Below are 14,518 nucleotides of genomic sequence, written 5' to 3'. Positions count from 1 at the left end.
CGGTGATCGTCGAGCTCCGGGGAGATTATCCCTTTGCACCAGGCGGTAGCGAGGCGGCGGCCATTGTTCCGCTCAACTGTGGCACGATTAGTCGGGAGCGCAGGGAGCGAAACCGCATCCCCACGAAGGGGATAATCCCCGAGTAGGTCAAGGCCGCATGTGAACGCATGCAAATCTCTTCCCCTTAAGGAGGCGTAAAATCTGCGTGCGGACTGTGGTGCCTTTTGTGTGGATGGGAACGGTTTTTGCGGCTCGTTTGAGTTCTTGGCGTTGTTTAAAATCGTATGTACCGGCTATCAGAATGGGAACTAATTCCTTATCTTCTTCCTCCGTTTCTCTTTTCTTCCAGCCAACCCACCCATCGGCACATCATCTTCGCGCCAGCATTGTGTGTGTGAGTGTGTGTGTGTGTGTGTGTGTGAGTGAAATCACAGCAGCACCGTGAGCAGCTACGCGCACCAGTACGCGTCTGTTGGGGGTCGCTACTGCCAACAACACCCACCAACCGTGGCGCTGCACTCGACCGAAGCCCTGATGGCGGGCTTCCTCAAGTCGTCCGACCTCGGGCCGCACCCGCACGGGTACGGCACCTCGCACCATCCGCACCATGCCCATCCGCATGGACCTTTACCGCCCGGAATGCCTATGACATCGTTAGCCCCGTTCGGTCTTCCCCACGGGCTAGATGCTGTAGGATTTCCGCAAGGTATGTGGGGTAAATATTCTTCTTTTTTCTTCTTCTTCTATTACACACACACACATCCCCGCCTTCCCCCCTCCCTTCCCCAAACCCCCAATGTAGTGAGCTTGTGAAGCGCCCCTCCCGGGACTACCGTGGACTTGAGTTGAGCTAAATCCCTTCTCATCCAAACAAAACTACATTGAATGGATGTAAATAATCTGCCGACCACGATCGGGAGGCCACACTCCAAAACTCCGGTAGCTGCCTTGGGGCCGGATTTCGTTAATTTCACAGCCAACTCGACGAAGTCATCCTGGTGCTCCACTAGAGATGATTGATTTGTGGACTCCCGAGCTATCTCTGGGAGGCTATCCCAGGCACCGGTCCACTGTAGCTCCCGGTAGCGGTACTAGTAGCGGTGGTGGTAGTAGTAGTAGTAGTAGTAGTAGTAGTAGTAGTTGCAGTAGTCTTTGTGCAATCTCCACTCCTTTTTATCTGAAACACAAAGTAACGAAAAAAGAAAACATATCCGACGCCGAAACGGAAAGGAAGGAAAAATATTTCTAAAGCATAATCAGCATCGGTGTGCGGGGAGGCAAACATGGGGGGTGCGCTCGGGGTGACAGCCAAAGAAAGGAAACTGACCAGGCACGCAACCATACCCCCCCCCCCCCCCACACACACACACGTACAGAGAATTACGCTCGAGTGATCACCGTGACAATAATTCATCCGTCATTTTTGGACTACTGCGCGCCCGGGGTCTTCAGCGCGCAGCCTGAAGACCGCCGGTTTACCTTTTGTCCGGATCACGAGTTCCTGCGCATTTCCCTCCATCAAAGGGCCGGCCTGCCGACAGCAGTTTTTTGGCGGCGGAGGGGGGGGGGGGGGGGGGGGCAACAGCAACAAAACTAAAACCGGAGAGTTTAAAAGAAGGCTTGCTTGTTTGGGTCAATTTCTCGCTCGCTTCCCCACCTTCCGGCGGCGATCATCCTTTTGACAGCGATGGTGCAAGCTACCATTTGCCGCCGACCGGTAGGTGTGTGTGTTTGTGTGTTGGGTGAGAAATTTGTCCAACTGCCATCACCGGTTTGCGGACGGATTTTTTTTTTTTTTGTCGGACGTTCTGCTTTACATCGACGTGTTGACGTCGCCTCTTTGATTCCCATCACGTCGCTTCGCCTTTTGAGGCTGATAAAAGTTTCCGATTATGCACACACACGCGCGCGCGCGCACAAGCATACGCGAACGCCAATGGCGATCGTCGAATGGGGGAATGCCGGAGCTGTCAACTTCGGCGTCTTCGAGTGATTGACTGGAATCATGGGCAGCTTTTCAATTCGAGGCTGGATGTTTTTCCCGTGAGATTTTCAAACTTCTGGTGTGTGTCGCTTCTTAAAGGCAAAACAAAAAAGAAAAAAAAAAACAAACAAACACAACCAACATTCAGATGGCGGTTCGGTGGTCCACCCTTGCGTCACGTCCACTCCTCAATGGCGGTTCCGGACGAGTGACAAATTAAAGTTTAATGAGTCGAGTGCCCGGGGAACGGCCCACTTGGTCTGTTTTTTTTTTTAATTTCTTCTTCTATTCTGGACCGTTTCGCTTCAGTGCCCGGTTGGGTATGTTCCCCCAGGGGAGGGAGAGGGGGTGGGAGTTTCACCGTTTTAATGGATTTTCACGGTCCGCCTGGTGCACGCAGAAAGGCGAGCGGGCTAATTGTGGAAAAATGTAAAACTGTTTTTCCACACGCGTTCGTTTGTTTGAAGGCACACGAGAAACAAGATGGTGGACGCAAGATGGAGCAGTGCCGGGAACACCGACACAGCTGGGACCCAGGTTCGTGCTGCAGCTGCCATTCCCGCTAGTTGAAGCTAAAACCCTCCCCTGGCGGAAGAAAGAATGTTCCAGCGCAGAGAGTGACGTTCTCCGAAGTTCGCTAGGAGAATTATAGCCCATCAGCCCCCGGGCTCCCCGTTTCCCAGCCGCTTTTCAGGCGAAGAAAGTGGGCCGGCAGATACTCGAAACACTTGTACAGCACCGTACGTGTAGCGATGACAAGTACTGCAACTCCGAACATCGTCCTCCAATCGGTAGCATTTGCAAACGCCCCTTGTGTTCGCTGGACCCCATATTTGCAGCATTCAGCTAGTACACACATTTTTCCTAAAGCCTTCGGGTCACCCCCTCTTATACCTTCCCCCTCCCCCCCTCCGTGAGCAAGCATCCTTTGTTGCTGATGCAGCACTCTTCGCTCTGCCGTTTGCCCGTTCTCGAACTCGCTGTGCTGGCACGACGAGATAAACCGCTTAACGGGGTGGCAACCAAAACAGAAGAACCTTCGCTCTCTTTCCCTCCCCCCTCTCTCTATCTCTCTTGTTGCGGCCTGAAGCCTAGAATAGCTCGTGGTTGGGTTTTCGGTGCTGAAATCGCTCTCCCTTTGCGATAGGGTGCGCAGCATACAAACGCATTCCCCCTTTGCGTCCCAAATGCGAGGTCTCTTTTGGCGGGGGCCTTTTTCCCTTCTCGCATTTCCCGACCAGAACGCCCAGAATCTGGTCGCTCAAAGCAGAGCATCCAAAGGAGCAGAAGCAAACTTACTTGATGAGGATCTTTTGTAGTCTTCTAGTCTCTTTATATAAAATTTTTCCCTTCTAACGATCGTTTCATTCCACTGTTACGGCGTTACCTCCAACGTGTTGGGAAGTAGATACATTATGTCGTGATGGCAAATGTTTTCGTCCCTAAGGCAACCATTTTTTACAAGAGCACATCAACTTTTGTCTTTTTTGTTGTTGTTATAAAGTTTTGTTTTCAATGCACCTCCTTTGGATAACTCGTATCAGTTTTTGTCACGGAACTCAACTTCTTTTGCGAAAACAAGAGAACAAAAGTTATGTGTGGTTATTCTTGATGATTCTCTCTAACAATCTAAAACTACACAAAATTAAACTTGTGTCTATTACCGTGAACTGTTAACTGTTTTTTTCCCGATTACGTGTGTTTACAGGAACCAACCGTCAGTTGTCTCATTTGTTTTTCTTCCGGCGCTATATTCTCCATTGTTTTATCTTACAAACTTTTGTTTTATTGTTAATTTTGCTTATTTACTTTTTGTGGATCACTTTTTATATAAGTTCTAAAGCAAATAATCTTTTTCTAGAGTAAATTCAAGTAAATACCCTGCAAAGGAACAACATTTAAAACTCAGACATTATGAAGCAGAAATTGATGTGTTTAAGATTAAAATGGTTACGTTAGGGACAAAGTTTGATACGCTTTTGCATTCAATGGGAGAGTTGCAGGGAAAAATTCATCTTTTGGTGCACTCTCTGTAGGAATATGCTGATGGTGAAAAGACACAACATAAAATGGCATTAATTGGTAAAATGAAAAACGCTTCTTACGGGTTTTCGTGCCCGGAACAAACGAATAAGCAGACACCGACGGTGCTAACGTCGATGGTAATTATCGACCAGTTATTGTGGCTCGAGCCGTTCGATTCGTGACCTTTTGCGATGTGACACTTCAAGGTGTGCTCGGTACGTGGGAGTTGGACCCGCCGTCGTAAGGATTCCCAGCCCGGTCCCCGTTTTCCGTTTGGCGTTGTTGTAGGGTTTCCGCTCCGGCCAGCCCAACCTCACCGAACGAAAACATCGTTCGCGTTGCATAAGTCCGGGACCGATTCGATTGGAAAGCCGGGCGGATGCAAATCCCGTCCTTGCTGTCCGGCGCATACACATAATACACCTTAGAACGCGAAGGGGGGAGGGGGGCTGGACATGAACAGCGCAAGCCAAATGACTGCAGCGAGACTCTCGTTACTCACGCAAGGTGATAGTAATACGAGCCACAACCCTCGGGGGGTGGTAGGGAGGGAAAAGGGTGGCAGGGTGGCTCCTTAGGCCGAGGCCACTTTTCCACTCGCTGTAATCGATATCGATCCATCGACCGCCGCCCCACACCTCTTCCCCGTCCGTTAGCTTGCCTCTGATGAGTTTCGATTTTTAAGGTTCACTTCCTAAAAGGGCGCGCGGGCGCGGGAAAACCTCCTCGCGGGCGGCGGGTTTCCATCGGGTTTTCGGTGAGTGGCCCGGTTATAACACCCCCTCACTCACTCCCGACCAAACCACCGACGGGCTTGTACCGAGGCACTGTTTGCATATCAATTACCCGGCCTCTCGTGTCCAAACCAAACGGAGGAGTCGGAAGTCGGAGCGCTCGGGGGGTGGGGGTAAAAAAAACCCATACAAATTGCCGCCGAGCACGTGACTTCGGTCGGTCGGACGCCTCCGGGCGCACTTGCCCTCCCTCGCGTTGGGACGTGTGCCTTTCGGGACACCGCTGTAACTTCTTGGCTTCTCTCGAGTTGAGCAAATATTTACACGACACTTTCGGTACGGCCGTTTCGTTTTTAGGCTTTTACCGTTTTATAGTGCGTTGAGGAGGGGGAGGAGGGGGAAGAGTTGCAGCCTCCGAGGGGCGGGAAGCAAACAAACAACACCACACAACACCACAGCTAAGATGGCGCGTCGTTTGCTGGCGCCAGCGCCAGGGTTATACGCTTGCGTTACTGGCGTTACTTGTGTTACGCAGCAGCAAACGAACACCGTCGAGAGGAGAACGAACCGAGCGAGAGAGATCCGACGATCGTCGGGCCCGCACGCACGCAAAAACGGTCACACGTCCTGTCCTGATTGCGCCGCTCGGGGTTGCCATTTTGTTTTGCGCTTTTGTTGTCGCGGGATCGGAGGCACGTCCTGCTCCGGGCCACGTCCGGGGTCCTTTCCGCGTCGTGCCGTGCCTGCCATCCACGTTCCACACGTTCCCCTCGCTGTACGAGCCGAGGACCCCTTGCTTCCCGAGCCGAGCGGCAAACACGCAAACAACCCTCGATCATCATTATCAAACCCTCACCCTTCCCGGCGCTACCATCCCCGCAGGGGCAATGGCGCCGGCTGACTTTGCGCCGCCGGTACATAAATCAGCGGGACCCTGGGCGTTTATCCCCGCGCCTATGGCACCCCTCGCTGCTGTCCTGAGAGCGAGCGAGAGATCGTTGGTTTGGAAATTAATTTCCACACTGCAGCTGCACTGCGTCCAAAATGGCAAACGTCGGAAGCCCCGGACCCCCGTTTCGGTTGCAGTATTCCAACCGGAGTGGCGTGATTTCGATTCAGACTGTTATAGAAAAAAACCAAGAAGATTCGTAAAAGATTCATGAAAGAGTCATCAATGATTTGAGATGAAGGATTTCTCGAAGTTGAATAAGTTAATTCGAATGAATCTTGGGTGTAATATTAAAATGAAAGAATTTTGCGAAAAGATTCATAAACCCGTCGCCATCTCGAAAGCATGGTGATGTTGTCTCTGAGGCACACATTTTTTTTATTGTTCATCAGCTTCTGCCTCTAATACACCAGCTTTATTCTCTCGCCGAAAACGAGGAAATAAAAAGCGATTTTGCGAATAAAATTGGTGAGTTTGGTGATGTAAACTTGTTTGCGTAGCTGAAAAAAAAGGTCACTTGTTTTGTTTGTCAATCGTTTGTTTGATTTTGTTAAACATTTTGCTTTTTTTTTATTTTTTCACATGCCGACTGCCATGGCCACCATTTTTGAAAGCCCTATTAGTTCTTAAAGGGTTTCGGTACCCATTAAGAAACGAAAATGTAACATTATTTTTTTTAGTATTATTTAACATCAAATGCTTTGGGAAGCGAAGTCTTCGCTTGACCTTCAAAAACCCGTCGGTTTAATAAATGTTCTACAGTATTTTTATCAACACGTTGACTGCCAATCGTTTTTAGCACACATTTATAGAACAATCTTTTTTAATATAATTTGTTTATAATATTTATTAAACCAACGATTTTTGAAGGCTAAGCAAAAACTTTGCTTCCCAAAGAATTAATATGAAGTATTACTATAATTTTCATGTTGCATTTTCATTTATTTATGAGTCAAAAACTTTTTAGAACTGATTTTTGCTGTCACCCACTTTTGGGTGACATGGCAGTCAACGTGTTAAAAAAAGATTGTACTAAAAATGTGTGCTAAAAACGCTTGACAGTTAACGTGTTATAAAAAAAATTTTTACTACAAACAATAACCTTCATTTTTACGTTCATTCGAAAATGACCACATTTTGTGACAAACCCAGATGAACACGAGACAAAAGACAATTGCGTTAGAGACAAACGCACAGATGCGTCAGAGGCGGAAGTTGATGCGCTATTTCAGATCGTGGGTGGATCGGAGGCAAAACAAGCTTGTTTACAGCGCTTTAACGTTACATCGGAGCCTAACGACCTTCAGGTTGGTTCAAAACCAACACCCCGTCGGACGCCGAACGTGAATGATTTCAATGCAGGCGCTCGCCACCAAACTGCATCTTGCAAAATGTTTGGAGTTTGGCGAAACCCGTGCGCGTCGGGTCGTAAAAACGGGCTTCTTTTACGATGCATCCCTCAGGGTACCCCTACCCCCCCGCGCCTTTTTGTGTAATAATTCTGCCCGGCGCGGGTCATCGGCCGCCGGAATGCGCTCTCGGGATCATTTTTCACGAAATAACTATATTAATATGGGGTTTCATTTAGTGTACATGTGAGCCGTCTGTGTATGTGTATGTGTGTGTGTTGGTGGGTTTGAGAGCAATAGTGGTCATTTTTATAGCACCAGAACCAGCCGGAGAAACCGGTACCAACCTGCGAAGACGAGGCTACTCCCCGTTTAGTAGCACCGTTTGGGAGCTTCGACTTTCGTTTTATTGCAGCGCGCGGAGCGGACCGAGTGAGGAACTACCAACCTATATATATATATATACATATACCTCGCCTATAAACCAATTACACCTCCGTGCTCCGGAGGGCTGTAAAAATGCCTGCCAACTGCAACACCGACGTGACGGCGACGATTAGCGACCGCGGAGGAGTTGTGCAAGCGGCGGATAAATTGAAAACATAAAATTTCTCGTTCGGCATCGCCCGGTGAGCTTATCGTAACCTTATATTTTAAATTTTTAGTACCCAGCCCGCCGTAAAGTCATCGCAGCAGCATCGCCGGACAAGGGACAAGTGCCAACGCCACAACAGCGCTCAACGTCGGGTGTGTGTGTGTGTGTGTGGCGTGGGCAGGCTTGTGTGTGGTAATGCGCTAAATTAATGCCGGCGTTCTGCTGGCTTTCGCCTAACCTTACTTCACTTCCTTTTCTGTCAATTACAGACCTGCTCTGGTGAGATTTGCTCTTCATTCTCATCCTTCTTTCCCAACAGGACCCCCGCTCTCCCAGGCGAGCAGGAGGAGGAAGCGCTCCCCGGCGAATGTTTGAAATTTATGAAGCCATTTTTAATTTAACCAACTCCGTTTTTATTAGCTGTGTAAAATTTCGAAGCAGGACATCGCAACCGCGGCGGTCGGGTTCCCGATGCAATCAGAACCTCGTTTCGGTTCGAATTATGTCAGCTCCAATTGTGCGTGTGTTATGATTTCATTCGCCACCGTTTTTTTTTTTTTTTGGGTAACGACTCCACAGTGCCAACGAATTCGAATCGAAAGCGAATCCGATAAGCGTTAGTTTTACGAAATATTTTTTGGTTTCCCTCGATTTTTGCGTTTCAGATAAGATTTTCTTAGTTCGCCCGGTTTTCTCAAGCTAGAGCTTTTAGTGCTAACGGAAAACTCATCTCCCATAACACTCAACCCCACGAAGCAAGCCGAAGCTCACCAGCAAAGACCGTACTAACGTTTGGCTTTTTTTCTTATTTCTATTTTTCCACAAACCCCCCACCCCCCCGCAGGTGTCAATCCACGAAAACAGCGTCGCGAACGGACCACGTTCACCCGGGCCCAGCTCGATGTACTCGAGGCGCTGTTCGGCAAGACTCGCTATCCGGATATCTTCATGCGCGAGGAGGTGGCACTCAAGATCAACCTTCCTGAATCAAGAGTACAGGTAAGTCGACGTCTCTAGCACTTTCAGTTTTTCCTACGAGTTTCCTACGATCGAACGGGGGCATGGGCCACTTTTTTCCAACCCGGGGGAGTTGTGTTTAACATTAGAATATATTGCCCGAATTCTGCTTTACACCGAGCAAGGGGAATGATAAAGTAATCCATCGAAAACTCTAAAACGTCAAACGATAGTCAACAAATAGACTAAAAAGTAACAGTTTACGGGTTTCAAAAATCTTCAAAAATAGAGAAGTTATAGCGCTTTAAAAATGGGAGTCAAAATGACCCCCGAAAAGCATCCTCGAGTTCTCGAAACTGGTTGAACAGAAAAATTTGAAATTTTTATTTTGAATGAAGCTTTGGATTTTAAGAGAAGGCAATTTTTTATTTCACAAAAATATTCTGCCGTTTTCGAGATATTAAAATTGAAAATTATGTTGGGGTCAAAATTACCCCTAAAAAGCATTCTAAGGATAGTCAACTTGGCTCTTGGAAATTTTTGTTTTGGATGTAGCTTTGGGTTTTAAGAAAGTTGTTATTTTATTTTTATTTTTTAATATTCAATCGTTTTCAAGATATTAAAATCGAAAATTGTGTTGGGGTCAAAATTACCTTTAAAAAGCATTCTAAGAATAGTCAAGTTGGATCTGGGAAATTTTTGTTTTGGATGTAGCTTTGAATTTTTAGAAAAGGCTTATTTTTTTTCGTTAAAATATTCCGCCGTTTTCGTGATATTTAAAACGAAAATTGCGTTGGGGTCAAAATGACCCCTGTTTAGATTCTAGTGTTTAACTCTTAGTTTAACCGCCGGTGTAACACCTTCGCACCAGGCGTTACGGGGCCCGCAGGGCGCAACAACGGAGGGTGTCAAAAGAAAACCATCCGCCTCCCCACCCCTCTCCCCCTCTCGTTTACTGGCGGCCGCCATCGCTGTAGTGTTTTCTTTTTGGGCGGTGAGAATTTTCCTCCGGCAAAACATGTGCAGCAAAAACCCATCGGGAGGTTGAGGTGATAGAATTTTCCCATTTCCCACAAACGGATGCAAAAACAATCGCACGCACACTCGATTCGTTTACCCTCGGGTGTGTGTACGTGTGTGTGTGTGGGTCGCATTTCCATCGGCGTACCGAAGAGGGGGTGCGATTTTCCCTCGTGCCGATTGTTGTTGTGGCAAATTAAACATTTATGGAGCCACGCTCGGAGGCTTGCTTTTTTTTTTGTTTGTCCAATCCCGGTTTGCGAGATTTTCCGCCTGGCTTGCCGGGCGTGTTACCCACCCCCGGGCCTGTGTCCTTCCGGGACACGAGAGTCACCATACCGCCTACCCCCTCCCCACCAGGGATGTGGTGCTTTGTTGATTTAATTTTAATTTTAAATCAATTACTCTTGAGATGCTCGCTGGCGGTGAAACTGAAGCTGAGCTGTTTTGGGGGAAACGGGTTTTTCCTTCCCCCTTCGGGGTGGAAACGATAGGGGTGCATAATAGAGTGATAATCAAGGATTGTGTATTCATTTCAACGACGCGGTTTACTGCTTGGATGCGCCCACCGAGAGGAAGGCGTCTCCGTTCGTAGCGGAAAACCGGAAAGAAAGCGGGGGAAAATCGAGCGAACCAGCAGATGAGAGGCTCTGTGTCGCGAGGTAGCAGTAGGAACAGCTTGATTACTAATGCAATAAAAAGGAATCACTCTGGTTTCCTCAACTGACATCCTTTTTCCACCGAATGGGACACCGAGAGGTAGTGATTCCGTTTCAACGTTTTTGTCAACGCGTCCCCGAAGGAAAGGGACAATGCAGCCGTTGCAGTTTCGGATGGTTTGTTTGTTTTGCATAGGACGAAACATGCAACGGTAACATCGGGGTGTCGGGCGGGTTTTGGGACAGGGAACAAACAAGCAAGCCTTGTGTAAACAGGAGGAGTTTTCGATGCAAACGTTAGCACAATAAACGCATCACCTCCGCGGGAAGCGGTTACAACTTCATCCAGAACGAAAGTTGCGCCCATCCGCCCATCAATCATTATTTGCGGTGTCCAAGTGTGTGTCCCGAAAAACCCGGTAGCATGAAGCAGAGGCGAAAGGTCCCCGGACTCCTCGCCGGGGATTCATGGAATCGTTAACACCGTTTTCGGACCAAAATAAAAATAAAAAAAAACGGCCAGTCCTTGCCAATTATCTGCTCGTTGCGGTGCGCACATATTTTCGCATGTCAACACATGTGTAACAGGGTAACCCGCCGGGTTTTTGGGACAACACACACACACACACACACACCGTTTGCCCTCGGAAGGTCGAAGGATGCGTGTCTTGCAGCTTCTTTTCTTTTCCCCGAGAAAATACGTGGACGTTGTCACCGGGCCGCAAACATACGCTGTTTGTTTTGATTTTTGCCTCGCACGTTGTGAGCCTTTTCTTTGCTCCGGACCGACGGAGGTTCGCCTTTCACCACGCATCCAATGCTGGTATGTGGAGAGCAAACAAGGGCTTTACCGTTGTCAACGAACGGTGTGTGTTTTATTGGCGCAAAAATTGCACGTTTTTGTCTCCGGCCAGCTGCTGTTGTTGCGGCAACATTCCCAACGCCGAAGGTTTAATGCCCCGTTGCCATTCTCGGGACACATTTCGGGGCGAGACTAGTGAAGTGCAAACAGAGCCGGAGCGAGTGTGTGAGCTGGTTCAATTCACCAATGATGATTTATTTTGATTTATTGTAAATCATTTTGATTTGTTTTTGGTGTCTCCAGCCATTTTCCATTGCTCTAAATGTTTCTATACCTATTTTCAAAATTGAACTCATTATTCACAACAGTTTTCAATCCTTTATAGATGTTTCAGAACATAGTCTTCATGCTTTTCAAAAGCAATAAATTCTTCCCATCTTTCCGTTATTATCCATAACTTCGGTACATATCTCACAGTAAACGTTAATTGCGGTAAAGAATCCAAAAATAATTACACTAATACATGAACAATATGGTGTGATAGGTATCTGTCATTTCCTTTTGTACAATTTAAATGTTCTAGTTAATCGGATATCAAAATTTCATTATCTGAATTTAATCTGCAAATAGCTGCCGTGTGATAGCTTCATTTTTCAAGGCCATGGTTTGCGAAATCGCTTTCAAATGATTAAAACTTTCTATGAATTTGAACAGCATTGAGAAAAAATTAAATATGTAATAATGTAAACTTTTCTCGGTGGCCCGTGAATTGAGAGCATTTTAAGTAAAACGAAAACACTATTTAAATTGAAAGAAGACATACGAAAACATATTCGGCCAAGGTTTTAACTTGGCCTTTTTTTAATGGAAAGAAGACATACGAAAACATATTCGGCCAAGGTGTGGAAATTAATAATGGTTAAGTAATATCAAAGTGAATCAAAACTAACCTTGATCAAAGTATGTATACCACAGCGAGAATAAATAAAATCGGTGGTTACTTTTGGTTGATGCGTCTCTGGTTATCACACTCGGTCACCAATGTCGACCAGGGCGAGTTCATCGCACTGTCAAAAGAGAATGACGTCCGAGTGAAAGAGGGTCCGTTGTGAGGAATTTCCTGTCTTTGGAAGTGGTTCATATTGCCAGATTTTACTTTAAAGTAAAAATGTCAAGGAAGTCAAAAAGTCATCAACGAATTTTGACAGTCCACCAGATTGAAAAAGTTATTATAATCTATGAAATCATCACATTCGACTTTAATTTATCGATGCGTTGCTCCATGCTCGTGGTGATTCGAGTTAGATGAACTCTAACTAATCACTCATTGTGATGCGATATTCGAATGACTTTTATGACACACGAAACAGTTGAGTCATTCTAAGTGAGTTAATGAATTAACTTTGAACTCACTAGCTCTCAACTAGCGTCCCATCACTGAACCGTCATTCCCATCGCTAGATGAAGCGCTAATCGCACGGAGGAGACATTCCCAAGTGGCAAACCAGCACGCTAATGGGCGCTTGGCGCTGGGCCCAGCCAGGATACACCCGATACGCAATCAGCCTAACCTCTGCTCGAACGTAACCCGATAGCGATCGGAACTCCTTCCCCCCTCGCCAGCTTAATTGTTTTCCCTTTCGTCTGCCCTAAAAGTACTCACCCACTCCGGTGTTGCTGTTGTTGTTGTTGTTGTGTGCGGTGATTTTGTTGCCCTCCGTGTCCCTCCCAGCAGCCATATTAGCAGCCGTGTTGTCTAGCGCTGGCGGGACCGGCACCATTCTCCTCGGCAAAGATGTTGCACCGGGGACTAGGACACGGGAAAGCGATTACAAAATCATTATCTTTTGCGGGCGAAGCGCACACGGCGGGCCGGGTGCGGGGTAAAAAAGCCGAAACGGTTCATTCCGGTTCGCTTGACGCATCCATTCGTCGGGTTTACTCTCTCAGGGGAAATTCATTTCGTTCCGTTTGGTTGCATTCCATTTTTCGCCACAGTGTCTTCAGGGAGGGGTTGCTTTGTTCCTGTACTAAATCTTTTTTTTCTCTTCATTTGATTCTCTTTCTCCTCGGGCGTCCAGGTATGGTTCAAGAATAGACGTGCCAAGTGCCGACAGCAGCTACAGCATCAGTCGTCGTCCAACCTGAACGGGAGCAAATCGTCGGGCAGCTCGAGCGGGTCGGCGGGGCGTGGCGGTGCGGGCCAGAGCGGGGCCAGTGGAGCGTCGGGCGGGAACGGTGGATCCGGGACGGGTGCGTCCGGTGCGGGCGGCAACAACAGCGGCAACAACAGTGGCAGCAAGAACTCCATAGTGAACGCCAACAACAAGCCGACGATCAAGCACACGCCGATGAACAGCGGACACAACCCGGGTGTCAACGGTGGTGGTGGTGGAGGTGGTGGTGGTGCCGGCAATCAGTCGAACTCGGCTGGCCCGAGCCACGGGCAGGGCGGGCCGCAGAGCCTGAGCGGTCACAGCAACGCGTCGCCGATCCTGCCGATCACCCCGTCAACCTCCGTCAGTCCGCCGATCAACGTGATCTGCAAGAAGGAGCAACCGTCGTCGTTCCACCACGGGGCGGGCGCGGGCGGCAACGAGGGACCGGGCGCGACCATGAAGGCGACCGGGTACGACCTGCTGAAGGACACGGAGCTGAACCTAGCGCATCACCACCACCATTCGCCCGCCGCCTACGTCAACATCAACTCCCGGTTAGGGCAGTCGCTGAGCTCGGCCGGCGTCGGTGGCGTCGGCGGCGGCGGCGTCGGGGTGGTCGGGAGCGTGGGAGGCGTGGTCGGCGGAGTGGTCGGTGGAGTCGGTGGCGTCGGCGGCGGAGTCGGTGGTGGCGGGGGGGGCCTCGGCAATGGGCCGTCGGCCGGCAACCTGACGCCGCTCGGGTCGAACTCCTCCATCATGACCACGCCGTCGCCGCCGATCACACCGCAGACGTCCCACAATCCGCTCTCGTACGTGCCGAACCACGAGACGTACAACTTCTGGCACAACCAGTACCAGCAGTACCCGAACAACTACAACACGCCGTCCTACTACAGCCAGATGGACTACTTCCAGAACCAGAACCAGGGCAACTACAACATGGGACACACCGGCTACACCACGTCGGCCAACTTCGGGCTCGCCTCCACGTCCGCCCTCGCCGGGCCCATGAGCTCCCAAACCTTCAGTCCCAACGGGCTGGACTACATGAACCCGCAGGATAAGTACGTCAACATGGTGTAAGGGGCGCGAGGAATTTCAGGAACTTCCGCCGTCACCACGAGTTCCCTTGGCATGAGTTCCCCACAGGGGGAGGGTTGTAGGACCATATCACACACACACCACGGGGGTTCTAAACAAAACGAGAGACCATATCAAACATCCCCCCCCGCCCCCGCCCCCAATTCCCAGTTCCCCGTCCTGATACCCCATTCGCTCACACATT

The 14,518-nt window shown here is 48.9% G+C and overlaps 1 protein-coding gene across 1 annotated transcript; it reads left to right on the top strand.

Moving 5' to 3' along the window:
- The first annotated feature begins 534 nt into the window (after positions 1-534).
- Positions 535-14,316, top strand: LOC131290382 (homeotic protein ocelliless). The gene is made up of 3 exons (XM_058319534.1): positions 535-715; positions 8,481-8,635; positions 13,156-14,316. Exons 1-3 carry the CDS (start codon positions 535-537, stop codon positions 14,314-14,316), a joined length of 1,497 nt encoding a protein of 498 aa, XP_058175517.1.
- Positions 14,317-14,518: the final 202 nt, after the last annotated feature.

This window comes from Anopheles ziemanni, chromosome X, assembly GCF_943734765.1.
Source record: "Anopheles ziemanni chromosome X, idAnoZiCoDA_A2_x.2, whole genome shotgun sequence".
In the NCBI taxonomy this organism is placed as follows: Eukaryota; Metazoa; Arthropoda; class Insecta; order Diptera; family Culicidae; genus Anopheles; species Anopheles ziemanni.
The sequence above is the reverse complement of the archived record's forward strand: the minus strand, read 5'-3'. Positions and strand labels throughout refer to the sequence as shown.

Excerpts from the sequence above, each read along its gene's own strand:
- LOC131290382 (XM_058319534.1), top strand. The coding sequence starts at position 535 with ATGGCGGGCTTCCTCAAGTCGTCCGACCTCGGGCCGCACCCGCACGGG. Across the intron at positions 716-8,480 it reads ATTTCCGCAAGGTATGTGGG|GTGTCAATCCACGAAAACAG; the intron begins GTAAATATTCTT and ends ACCCCCCCGCAG. Across the intron at positions 8,636-13,155 it reads TTCCTGAATCAAGAGTACAG|GTATGGTTCAAGAATAGACG; the intron begins GTAAGTCGACGT and ends TCGGGCGTCCAG.